Raw genomic sequence first — 13526 nt, forward strand, 5'->3', positions numbered from 1 at the left:
TAGAATAACAGTCATAAGACTAATAGCCAGGCTTGAAAAAAAAAAAAAAGCATAGAAGACACCAGAGAAAACTCTTGCTAGAGAGATCAAAGACCTAGGAACCAGTCAGGGTGAATTCAAAAATGTTGTACCTGAGATGCAAAATAAACTAAATACAGGGACAGCAAGGATGGAAGAAGCAGAGGAAAGAATAGGTGAAATAGAAGATATGATTAGAAAAAAATAACGAAGATTTAAAAAGAGGTAAATGAAATTACTAGATCACCAGCAGAGAATTAGAGAACTAAGTGATTCCATGAAGCAAAACAATGCCCACATCGTTGGAGTTCAAGAAGAAGATAAAGAGAAGGGGGCAGAAGGTTTACCTGAACAAATTATAGCTGGGAATTTCCCTATTCGGGGGAAGGAACCAGGCATCCAAGTCGAAGAGGCACAGAAAACTCCTGTCAAAATCAACAAAAACAGGTGAACATCATGACATGAACCACCAGTGAAACTGACAAAATATAAACATAAAGAGAGAATTCTGAAAGCAACTTGGTAAAAACGGTCCTTCACCTACATGGGTAGACACATAAGTGTGGTCGCAAATCTGTCCACTGAAAATGGCAGGCCAGCAGGGAGTGGCAGGAAATATTCAACATGCTGAATTGGAAAAGTATGCAGCCAAGAATCCTTTATCCAGCAAGGCTATCATTCAGAATGGAAGGACAGATAAAGACTTTCTCAGACAACAACAACAACAACAAAAACTAAAGGAGTTTGTGACCACTAAACCAGCCCTGCAAGAGCTCCCGAGTGGGATTCTGTGAATGGAAAGCACCAAAATTTACAAAGGACTAGAGGACATCACAACAAACATAAGACCTACAGATAACACAATGGCATTAAATTCATATCTTTCAATAATTACTCTTAATGTAAATGAACTAAATGCCCCAATCAAAAACATAGGGTATAAGAATGAATTAAAAAAATAAGATTTTTCTATACACTCCCAACAAGAGACTCATCTCAGACCTGAGGGCACCTGCACATTGAAAGTAAGGGGATGGAGAACCATCTGTCACTCTCCTGGATGTCAAAAAAAGAAGAAAGAAAAAAACCTGGAGTAGCTATACTTATATCAAACTAGATTTTAAAAAAGACTGTGACAAGAGAAGAATAAGGGCATTATATCATAATTAAGGGGGCTATCCATTAGGAAGAACTAGCAATTATAAATACTTATGTCCACAACATACAGCACCCAAACAGATAAATCAGTTAATCACAAACATAAGCAAACTTATTGATAATAACACCGAAATGGTAGGAGATGTTAATAGTTCACTTACAACAATGGATAGAGCATCTAGGCAGAAAATCAATAAGGAAACAATGGCACTGAATGACACATTGGACCCAATGGACTTAACAGATATAATCACAACATTTCATCCTAAAGCAGCAGAATACACATTCTTCTCAAGTGGACATGGAACATTCTCCAAAATAGATCACTTACTGTGTCACAAAATGGCCCTCAACTGAAAGGAACAGCTTTGAATCCAAATGACAGCCCTGCCTTAGTTTAAAGCTAGGTTCTCTTTTCTGCTTATTATGGATCTTTGATAAGAAATACAATTGCTGAGAAGTCTGTTTTGCTTGCTGTTTGCTATGAGCATTGTGAGACCTTTCCTGATTGTAACCCGCTGTAGAATGGGCTGTAAAACTTCCTAAATGTAGTCTGATATGTAATGGAATGAGTGATTATATACAAACTAACCGGCATTTCTCGCTTCTGTAAACCTGCCTGCTTAGCACATTCCTCACCTACCCCCTTCCCCCTTTCTTCCTCCCGCCACAAGTAAAAAACCTCCCCTGTGCTATTTGTCTCTGTCTATAAAAACGCTATACCAACCCTATTCGTGGCCTCTTGTGTCACCGGCGACGAGTGCGCAGAGGACCAGGTTCGAACCTGCAATAAACGACCCTTGCCACTTGGCTTTGACTTACGACTCTGGTGGTCTTTTGTGGGAGGTTTTGGAACTTCAGGCATTACATTTGGAGGTCCCACCGAGATCTCCCCCGAGCCCACCAAACTTCTGGTCAACGGGTCGTATTTGATTCCGATCGGTAAGTAAGCCGGCTCTAACATTCTTCCTTTTCTCTCTGATCTGTGTTTCTTCTCTGGAGAACCGGTTCTGTCTGGAAGCTGGTGTGACCCTGGCGGACGCGCTATACGGCACCCAGCCGGGGTCAGTTGGAGACGTCCACTGACATCTGGGGGCCTTCTTGGCCCATCTGGGGGCCTTCTTGGCCCATCTGGGGACCTTCTTGGTCCATCAGGGGACCTTCCTGGTCCATCAGGGGGCCTTTTTGGCCCATCAGGATTCTTTTCTGTGGGCTGCTTACGCCCAACGCGCCTGCGAACTAAATACTTTCATTTTGTCTATGAACTTCCAGAGTGCTAAGAAATATCTCTAGGCGTCTAAAAGAAAAAACCATCTAGGCATGCCAATTGTTACCCGTATTTTGATGTGATGTGTGTCTGTGTGTCTGTCTGTTAAATCGACTGGAATGATTGTTGGGAGTCAGGGGCACGTGCCTGACTTACCCTATGTGTAGTCCCACGGCATAAGCTACGGGATTCGAGTGGGCTCTAACCCGATTTCCGCGGTGATCCTCATACGGCTTAAGGCGGTCAAAATTTATTTTGATCCAAGCAGGGGGTTTGTACCTGCCCGCCCATGCTAAGAGGCACCTAAGTTCCCGCGAGGGACGCGGACGGGCGAGTACGCGAGTGCTTCTATGTCAGTCTAAATGTATTGTCACCCCTGGGCCCTTGTAATAACCGCCATCCTAGCCATAACCCTTTCTGTTGGGCTGGCCGAGACGGCCCCAGAAAGTTGAAACCACTGTCAGAGATTCTTGTTGGCTCTTGTTTTTCTTTCGTGCGTCGGATGTTTTATTGGAATTAAGTGTTTTTTCGGCTGATCAGAATTAATTATTCCATCCTTTGTTCCTCTTTCCTCCTTCCTCAGCTGCCTGCGGCTTTCCCTCCCGCCCCTCCACCCGGGGCCCAGCCAGGCCGCCAGGGGTCTCACCCTCGGAGGTCGCCTGTGCGAACTCCATCGCTGATTTCAGCCACTTCAGGGCCCCCTCCGTGCCGCCCCCTTCTCTTCTCCTCTTCCTCAGAATCATAACATGGGCCAAACGCAGAGCACCCCTCTCTCCCTCCTTCTCGCCAACTTCAGGGACGTAAAAGCTAGAGGACACAACTTAAGCCTAGACATTCGCAAAAGGAAGTTGATCACCTATTGCCGCTCTGCATGGCCCACCTTTGGGGTCAATTGGCCTACAGAGGGAACCTTCTGCCTCCCTGTGGTCCTTAAAGTAAAATAAAAAATTTTCCTACCAGGGAAAGAAGGTCACTCGGATCAGATTCCCTATATTCTGGTGTGGCAAGATTTAGTAGAAAACCCACCTCCTTGGATGGCCTCTTCCTTAATAGCAGAGTCATGCCAAATCCTAGCGGCTAAACCTATCAACCCTCCCAAGCCGCCAACTCCAACTGCACCCCCTGTTCTCCCCGACAACCAAGATTTACTTTCCCTTGACCCTCCCCCTTACCAGGTTCCTCCTCTTATTCCGAAAGCTGCCCCTATCCCTGCTGTGCCGGCAGAGCCTCCCGTAGCCCAGCCCATAGGAGAACTAGAGAATAGGGAGGCTCAACCCGCGCCCAAGCCTAGTGGGGGCAAAGTCCAAGGGCCGCCGGACATACCCGTAGGTGGGCTCCACATGAGCCAGGACTCCGCCTTCCTGACTCCACCGTAGCTTTACCCTTACGGGAAATAGGGTCTCCCGATGAGACGGGGAACCCCCGACTTCAATACTGGCCCTTCTCTACCAGTGACCTATATAACTGGAAAACCCAGAATGCCCGATTTTCTGACAACCCTAAAGATTTAATAAGTCTCTTAGACAGCGTTATGTTTACCCACCAACCCACCTGGGATGATTGTCAGCAGCTCCTCCGAATCCTGTTCACCACCGAGGAGCGAGAAAGAATTCAATTGGAAGCAAGAAAGCTGGTTCCTGGAGATGACGGCCAACCCACTGCTAACCTTGATCTCATTAATGCAGCTTTTCCCTTGACCCGACCCCCACAGGATGGCTGGGACTACAACACGGCAGAAGGTAGGGGACGGCTACGCATTTATCGCCAGACTCTAATGGCGGGTCTCCGGGCTGCTGCATGCAAGCCCACTAATTTGGCAAAAGTGTATTCAGTGATACAAGGTAAGACAGAGAGCCCTGCCGCTTATTTAGAAAGATTAATGGAAACCTTCAGACAGTATACCCCCATGAACCCCGAGGCCCCCGAAAATCAAGCTGCTGTTGTAATGGCCTTTGTAAATCAGGCAGCCACTGATATTAAAAAGAAACTCCAGAAACTAGAGGACCTGGAGGGAAAACAGATTCAGGACTTACTCTGCATTGCCCAGCGCGTCCTTAATAATAGAGAGACTCCAGAGGACAGGCAACTTAAAGCCACCGAGAAAATGACCAAAGTCCTGGCCGCTGTTGTCCAAAAGCCCCTGGATAAACAAAAGCCCCTAGATAAGGACCAATGTGCCTATTGCAAAGAAAAAGGCCATTGGGCCCGAAAATGCCCTAGAAAGAAAAAGCCACGTCATGATCAAAAACCATGGCAGCCACAAACCACACCCGCCCTCTTCACTCAAGATGCAGAATAGGGGGGACGGGGTTCGGATCCCCTCCCCGAACCTAGGGTAACGCTACAAGTGGAGGGGAACCCAGTTCAATTTCTAGTTGACACAGGAGCACAACATTCGGTCTTGATCAGGCCCCATGGAAAAATTTCTCAAAAATCTTCCTGGGTCCAAGGGGCTACCAGAATAAAAAATATCCCTGGACCACCCAGAGGACTGTGGACCTAGGAAATGGAAAGGTCACCCATTCCTTCCTAGTCATCCCCGACAGCCCATGCCCCTTATTAAAAAGAGACTTACTCACTAAAATGGGGGCCCAAATTCATTTTACGCCAGGGGGCCCCCAAGTGACTGGCCCTCACAACCAACCCATTACCACACTTACTCTAAGATTAGAAGATGAATATCGACTCCACCAGGGGCCACCCTCACAAAGTCAAAACATAGAGCCCTGGCTCCAACAGTTTCCAGGAGCATGGGCTGAAACCGGAGGTTGGCTAAACATCGCCCAGCTCTATTCATAGAACTGAAACCGGGGGCAGATCCAGTTCGGGTCCGACAATACCCAATGTCAATGGAGGCCAGAAATGGCATCACGCCACATATCCGTCGCCCCCTAGACTTAGGCATCTTGCGTCCCTGCCATTCAGCCTGGAACACCCCCCTGCTGCCTGTACAAAAACCTAACAGTGCGGACTATCGTCCGGTACAAGATCTGAGAGAAGTTAACCGCCGAGTCATGGACATACACCCAACAGTACCCAACCCCTATACCCTCCTAAGTGCCCTCAGCCCAGAAAGACAATGGTATACTGTCCTTGATTTAAAAGATGCTTTTTTCAGCCTGCCTCTGGCCCCCAAAAGTCAAGAGCTCTTCGCCTTCGAGTGGTCCAATCCTGAGAGAGGCATAAATGGGCAACTCACCTGGACCCGGCTCCCCCAAGGATTTAAAAACTCACCCACCTTGTTCGATGAGGCACTTCACGAGGATCTGGGTGAGTACCGGAATCAAAACCCCAAAGTGACTCTCTTGCAGTACATTGACGATCTTTTAATCGCCGCTGAGACTGCCAAAGCTTGCTTGCAAGGCACCAAAAATCTCCTCCGGACACTTGGTGCCCTGGGGTACCAGGCTTCAGCAAAGAAAGCCCAAATTTGCAGATCCGAGGTAACCTACTTGGGGTATCTGTTAAGAGAGGGCCAACGATGGCTCACTGATGCACGGAAGGAAACCGTCCTCCGCATCCCCCGACCCACAACGCGAAGGCAGGTAAGAGAATTCCTGGGATCGGCCGGGTTCTGCCGCTTGTGGATACCTCGGTTCGCCGAGATAGCTAAGCCTCTTTACCTGGTCACCCGAGAACAGGCGCCCTTTGAGTGGACAGAGAAAACTGAGCAGGCTTTCCAGCAAATCAAACTCGCCCTATTGTCGGCGCCAGCCTTAGGGCTCCCCGATGTCTCCAAACCCTTTCATCTCTTCGTAGATGAAAACAAGGGGGTAGCCAAAGCAGTGCTAACGCAACTCCTTGGTCCATGGCCCAGGCCCATTGCCTATCTTTCAAAAAGACTAGACCCAGTAGCGGCTGGCTGGCCCCCTTGCCTCCGTATGATCACTGCTACAGCTCTAATGGTAAAGGATGCTGATAAGTTAACTATGGGACAAGAGTTACATGTTACAACCCCTCATGCCATCGAGGGAGTCCTCAAACAACCTCCTGACCGATGGATAAGTAACACCCGACTGGTTCACTACCAGGGACTATTATTAAATCCCCTCAGAATCATTTATGCTCCCCCCTGAACACTAAACCCTGCCTCCCTGTTACCAGACCCGGACTTGGATACCCCCCTCCATGACTGCGCTGAGATATTGGCACATGTTCATGGAGTTCGGGAAGATTTACAGGATCACCCGCTGCCAGACGCCGAGGTTACCTGGTTCACTGACGGCAGCAGCTTTGTACATCAAGGTCAAAGGTACGCGGGGGCAGCAGTCACAACTGAAACTGAGACTGTTTGGGCAGAGCCTTTGCCAGCTGGCACCTCTGCCCAACGAGCTGAACTTGTGGCCTTAACCAAGGCAATGACTTTGGGAAAAGACAAGAAACTAAACGTGTATACCGATAGCAGATATGCTTTTGCTACGGCCCACACACATGGAGCTATATACAGAGAGAGGGGACTGTTAACTGTAGAGGGGAAAACTATCAAAAACAAAGAAGAAATATTGGCTCTTTTAAAGGCACTCTGGCTGCCTAAACGACTAGCCATCATACATTGCCCAGGCCACCAAAAACTGGTCACACCGGTGGCCAGAGGAAATAATTTGGCTGACCAGGTGGCCCGAGAGGCAGCCTTACAGGTGGACTGTGCTTTAATGACCACCCTACCAGACCCCGGTTCAGCTAGTTTACCAGAAAATCCCGCCTACACTAAAGAAGACCTAAACTGGATCCAAAAATTACCTTTAACTCAGTGCCTTAACGGATGGTGGAGAGCAGCAGACTGTAGCATAATCCTCCCAGAAGAAATGGGAAATAAAGTCTTATCCAAGATGCACCGAGCCACTCATATGGGCACAAGAAAAATGCAAGACTTAATAAGACATGCTAGGATCACCATTAAAGACTCCAGGACAAAAATTGAGCAGATAGTTACTAGCTGTAAAGCTTGTCAATTAACTAACGCCACCAACCACGGGAAAAACCCTGGCTCCAGAACCCACGGAACCAGGCCGGGAGCCTATTGGGAAGTAGACTTCACCGAGGTAAAGCCTAAAAAATATGGATATAAATATTTGTTAGTGTTTATAGATACCTTTTCAGGATGGACAGAGGCCTTCCCCACCAAGCATGAGACTGCGCAGATAGTAGCAAAGAAAATGTTAGAAGACATCATACCCAGGTACGGATTCCCTACCCTAATAGGATCAGACAACGGACCAGCATTCATTTCAAAGGTAATACAAGGGATAGCGCAGTTTATTGGGGCTGATTGGAAACTACATTGTGCATATAAACCCCAAAGCTCAGGACAGGTAGAAAAAATGAATAAAACTCTAAAAGAGACCTTAACTAAATTAACCATAGAGACTGGCGCTAATTGGGTAGTCTTACTCCCCTACGCTCTGTTCAGGGTGCGGAACTCCCCTTACAAACTGGGATTAACCCCCTTTAAAATCATGTATGGAGTGCCCCCCCCCTATAATTCCCAACCTACAGTCTAATGTGTTAACTGAATTTGATGATCATAAACTTATTTCCCTGAGGGAACTCCAGCACACCCACCAGGAAGTTTGGCCTAGATTGAGAGCCATTTATGAGAACGGGCCCCCTCCTGAGCCGCATCACTACCGACCCAGAGATTGGGTATACATGCGGAGACACAAGCAAGAGACCCTCCAACCACGGTGGAAGGGACCCTACATTGTGATCCTAACCACACCCACTGCTCTCAAAGTTGACGGGATTGCTACCTGGATCCATTACACCCACGCCCAACCAGCTGATCCCTTTGCGGTTCGTGAAGACTTCGTGCCGGAAGCCAACACTGCCTGGACGGTTGACCAGAGTAAGACTCATCCTTTAAAATTGACTCTGCGTCGAAAACCTGACCCCAAAAACCGGCTGAGACCAAAGGCCTGGGTGTCCCATACCAAGACTGTTGCTGCAGCTCTGGACCCACAATGATCGGAGGAACACTCATTAGCGTGCTCCTGTTCACCTCCTACGGACTCATAAGTATTGCAGGCAACCCCCACATACCCTATACTTTAACTTGGGAGGTTTCTAATTTAGAAACACAGGAAGTCTATAATACTATCCTGCTCTCCGCTTTACTTGGGCCTCTGGCCATTCTACTTCTCGCTCTCACATTAGGCCTCTGCATCATAAACAAAATTATTAATTTTGTCCAAGACAGGTTCAATGCTGTACAATTAATGGTCTTACGAACTCAGTACCAACCGCTTGAGACATTACAAATAGAAAACTGAAGATCCATGATTGGCTCTTTAGGCACAAGGAAAAGGGGGGAATGAAAGGAACAGCTTTGAATCCAAATGACAGCCCTGCCTTAGTTTAAAGCTAGGTTCTCTTTTCTGCTTATTATGGATCTTTGATAAGAAATACAATTGCTGGGGGAGTGCCGGAAGATGGCGGCGTAGGAGGACGCGGGGCTCACAGCGCGTCCTGCCGATCACTTAGATTCCACCTACACCTGCCTAAAGAACCCAGAAAACCGCCAGAGGATTAGCAGAACGGAGTCTCCGGAGTCAAGCGCAGACTAGAGGCCCACGGAAGAGGGTAGGAAGGGCGGCGAGGCGGTGCGCGCTCCACAGACTGGCGGGAGGGAGCCGGGGCGGAGGGGCGGCTCGCCGGCCAAGCGGAGCCCCCGAGTCTGGCTGGCAAAAGCGGAGGGGCCGGACGGACTGTGTTCCGACAGCAAGCGCGACTTAGCGTCTGGGAGGTCATAAGTGAACAGCTCTGCTCGGAAAGCGGGAAGGCTGGAGGACAAAGGGAGGGAGAGCTGCTGAGCCCCCGGACGGCAGAGCTCAGCTTGGCGGGGAACAAAGGCGCCAGCGCCATCTCCCCCGCCCATCCCCCAGCCAAAATCCCAAAGGGAACCGGTTCCTGCCAGAGAACTTGCTCGCTCCGCGCAAACACCCAACTCTGTGCTTCTGCGGAGCCAAACCTCCGGCAGCGGATCTGACTCCCTCCCGCTGCCACAGGGCTCCTCCTGAAGTGGATCACCTAAGGAGAAGCGAGCTAAGCCTGCCCCTCCAGCCCCCGTGCACCTTGCCTACCCACCCCAGCTAATACGCCAGATCCCCAGCAACACAAGCCTGGCAGTGTGCAAGTAGCCCAGACGGGACACGCCACCCCACAGTGAATCCCGCCCCTAGGAGAGGGGAAGAGAAGGCACACACCAGTCTGACTGTGGCCCCAGCAGTGGGCTGGGGGCAGACATCGGGTCGGACTGCGGCCCCGCCCACTAACTCCAGTTATACACCACAGCACAGGGGAAGTGCACTGCAGGTCCTCACCACGCCAGGGACTCTCCAAAATGACCAAACGGAAGAATTCCCCTCAGAAGAATCTCCAGGGAATAACAACAGCTAATGAACTGATCAAAAAGGATTTAAATAATATAACAGAAAGTGAATTTAGAATAATAGTCATAAAATTAATCGCTGGGCTTGAAAACAGTATACAGGACAGCAGAGAATCTCTTGCCACAAAGATCGAGGGACTAAGGAACAGTCACGAGGAGTTGAAAAACGCTTTAAACGAATTGCAAAACAAAATGGAATCCACGATGGCTCGGCTTGAAGAGGCAGAGGAGAGAATAGGTGAACTAGAAGATAAAGTTATGGAGAAAGAGGAAGCTGAAAGAAAGAGGGATAAAAAAATCCAGGAGTATGAGGGGAAAATTAGAGAACTAAGTGATACACTAAAAAAAAATAATATACGCATAATTGGTATCCCAGAGGAGGAAGAGAGAGGGAAGGGTGCTGAAGGGGTACTTGAACAAATTATAGCTGAGAACTTCCCTGAACTGGGGAAGGAAAAAGGCATTGAAATCCAAGAGGCACAGAGAACTCCCTTCAGACGTAACTTGAATCGATCTTCTGCACGACATATCATAGTGAAACTGGCAAAATACAAGGATAAAGAGAAAATTCTGAAAGCAGCAAGGGATAAACGTGCCCTCACATATAAAGGGAGACCTATAAGACTCGTGACTGATCTCTCCTTTGAAACTTGGCAGGCCAGAAAGGCTTGGCACGATATCTACAGTGTGCTAAACAGAAAAAATATGCAGCCGAGAATCCTTTATCCAGCAAGTCTGTCATTTAGAATAGAAGGAGAGATAAAGGTCTTCCCAAACAAACAAAAACTGAAGGAATTTGTCACCACGAAACCAGCCCTACAAGAGATCCTAAGGGGGATCCTGTGAGACAAAGTACCAGAGACATCACTACAAGCATAAAACATACAGACATCACAATGACTCTAAACCCATATCTTTCTATAATAACACTGAATGTAAATGGATTAAATGCGCCAACCAAAAGACATAGGGTATCAGAATGGATAAAAAAACAAGACCCATCTATTTGCTGTCTACAAGAGACTCATTTTAGATCTGAGGACACCTTTAGATTGAGAGTGAGGGGATGGAGAACTATTTATCATGCTCCTGGAAGCCAAAAGAAAGCTGGAGTAGCCATACTTATATCAGACAAACTAGACTTTAAATTAAAGGCTGTAACAAGAGATGAAGAAGGGCATTATATAATAATCACAGGGTCTATCCACCAGGAAGAGCTAACTATTATAAATGTCTATGCGCCAAATACCCGAGCCCCCAGATATATAAAACAATTACTCATAAACATAAGCAACCTCATTGATAAGAATGTGGTCATTGCAGGGGACTTTAACACCCCACTTACAGAAATGGATAGATCATCTAGACACACAGTCAATAAAGAAACAAGGGCCCTGAATGATACATTGGATCAGATGGACTTGACAGATATATTTAGAACTCTGCATCCCAAAGCAACAGAATATACTTTCTTCTCGAGTGCACATGGAACATTCTCCAAGATAGATCATATACTGGGTCACAAAACAGCCCTTCATAAGTTTACAAGAAATGAAATTATACCATGCATACTTTCAGACCACAATGCTATGAAGCTTGAAATCAACCACAGGAAAAAGTCTGGAAAACCTCCAAAAGCATGGAGGTTAAAGAACACCCTACTAACGAATGAGTGGGTCAACCAGGCAATTAGAGAAGAAATTAAAACATATATGGAAACAAACGAAAATGAAAATACAACAATCCAAACGCTCTGGGATGCAGCGAAGGCAGTCCTGAGAGGAAAATACATTGCAATCCAGGCCTATCTCAAGAAACAAGAAAAATCCCAAATACAAAACCTAACAGCACACCTAAAGGAAATAGAAGCAGAACAGCAAAGGCAGCCTAAACCCAGCAGAAGAAGAGAAATAATAAAGATCAGAGCAGAAATAAACAATATAGAATCTAAAAAAACTGTAGAGCAGATCAACGAAACCAAGAGTTGGCTTTTTGAAAAAATAAACAAAATTGACAAACCTCTAGCCAGGCTTCTCAAAAAGAAAAGGGAGATGACCCAAATAGATAAAATCATGAATGAAAATGGAATGATTACAACCAATCCCTCAGAGATACAAACAATTATCAGGGAATACTATGAAAAATTATATGCCAGCAAATTGGACAACCTGGAAGAAATGGACAAATTTCTAAACACCCACACTCTTCCAAAACTCAATCAGGAGGAAATAGAAAGCTTGAACAGACCCATAACCAGCGAAGAAATTGAATCGGTTATCAAAAATCTCCCAACAAATAAGAGTCCAGGACCAGATGGCTTCCCAGGGGAGTTCTACCAGACATTTAAAGCAGAGATAATACCTATCCTTCTCAAGCTATTCCAAGAAATAGAAAGGGAAGGAAAACTTCCAGACTCATTCTATGAAGCCAGTATTACTTTGATTCCTAAACCAGACAGAGACCCAGTAAAAAAAAAGAGAACTACAGGCCAATATCCCTGATGAATATGGATGCAAAAATTCTTAATAAGATACTAGCAAATCGAATTCAACAGCATATAAAAAGAATTATTCACCATGATCAAGTGGGATTCATTCCTGGGATGCAGGGCTGGTTCAACATTCGCAAATCGATCAACGTGATACATCACATTAACAAAAAAAAAGAGAAGAACCATATGATCCTGTCAATCGATGCAGAAAAGGCCTTTGACAAAATCCAGCACACTTTCTTAATAAAAACCCTTGAGAAAGTCGGGATAGAAGGAACATACTTAAAGATCATAAAGGCCATTTATGAAAAGCCACAGCTAACATCATCCTCAACGGGGAAAAACTGAGAGCTTTTTCCCTGAGATCAGGAACACGACAGGGATGCCCACTGTCACCGCTGCTGTTTAATATAGTGCTGGAAGTTCTAGCATCAGCAATCAGACAACAAAAGGAAATCAAAGGCATCAAAATTGGCAAAGATGAAGTCAAGCTTTCGCTTTTTGCAGATGACATGATATTATACATGGAAAATCCGATAGACTCCACCAAAAGTCTGCTAGAACTGATACATGAATTCAGCAAAGTTGCAGGATACAAAATCAATGTGCAGAAATCAGTTGCATTCTTATACACTAACAATGAAGCAACAGAAAGACAAATGAAGAAACTGATCCCATTCACAATTGCACAAAGAAGCATAAAATACCTAGGAATAAATCTAACCAAAGATGTAAAAGATCTGTATGCTGAAAACTATAGAAAGCTTATGCAGGTAATTGAAGAAGATATAAAGAAATGGAAAGACATTCCCTGCTCATGGATTGGAAGAATAAATATTGTCAAAATGTCAATACTACCCAAAGCTATCTACACATTCAATGCAATCCCTATCAAAATTGCACCAGCATTCTTCTCGAAACTAGAACAAGCAATCCTAAAATTCATATGGAACCACAAAAGGCCCCGAATAGCCAAAGTAATTTTGAAGAAGAAGACCAAAGCAGGAGGCATCACAATCCCAGACTTTAGCCTCTACTACAAAGCTGTCATCATCAAGACAGCATGGTATTGGCATAAAAACAGACACATAGACCAATGGAATAGAATAGAAACCCCAGAACTAGACCCACAAACGTATGGCCAACTCATCTCTGACAAAGCAGGAAAGAACATCCAATGGAAAAAAGACAGTCTATTTAACAAA

The 13526-nt window shown here is 46.1% G+C and overlaps 1 protein-coding gene across 1 annotated transcript; it reads left to right on the plus strand.

Annotated features, from left to right (window-relative positions):
- Positions 1 to 3796: 3796 nt before the first annotated feature.
- Positions 3797 to 8260, plus strand: LOC145713357 (uncharacterized). The gene is made up of 3 exons (XM_081791945.1): positions 3797 to 4182; positions 6548 to 7677; positions 7987 to 8260. Exons 1-3 carry the CDS (start codon positions 3975 to 3977, stop codon positions 8020 to 8022), a joined length of 1374 nt encoding a protein of 457 aa, XP_081648071.1. The 5' UTR covers positions 3797 to 3974; the 3' UTR covers positions 8023 to 8260.
- The last annotated feature ends 5266 nt before the right edge of the window (positions 8261 to 13526 follow it).

Source organism: Panthera onca, chromosome F1 (assembly GCF_046562875.1).
Source record: "Panthera onca isolate mPanOnc1 chromosome F1, mPanOnc1 haplotype 2, whole genome shotgun sequence".
Lineage (NCBI taxonomy): Eukaryota > Metazoa > Chordata > Mammalia > Carnivora > Felidae > Panthera > Panthera onca.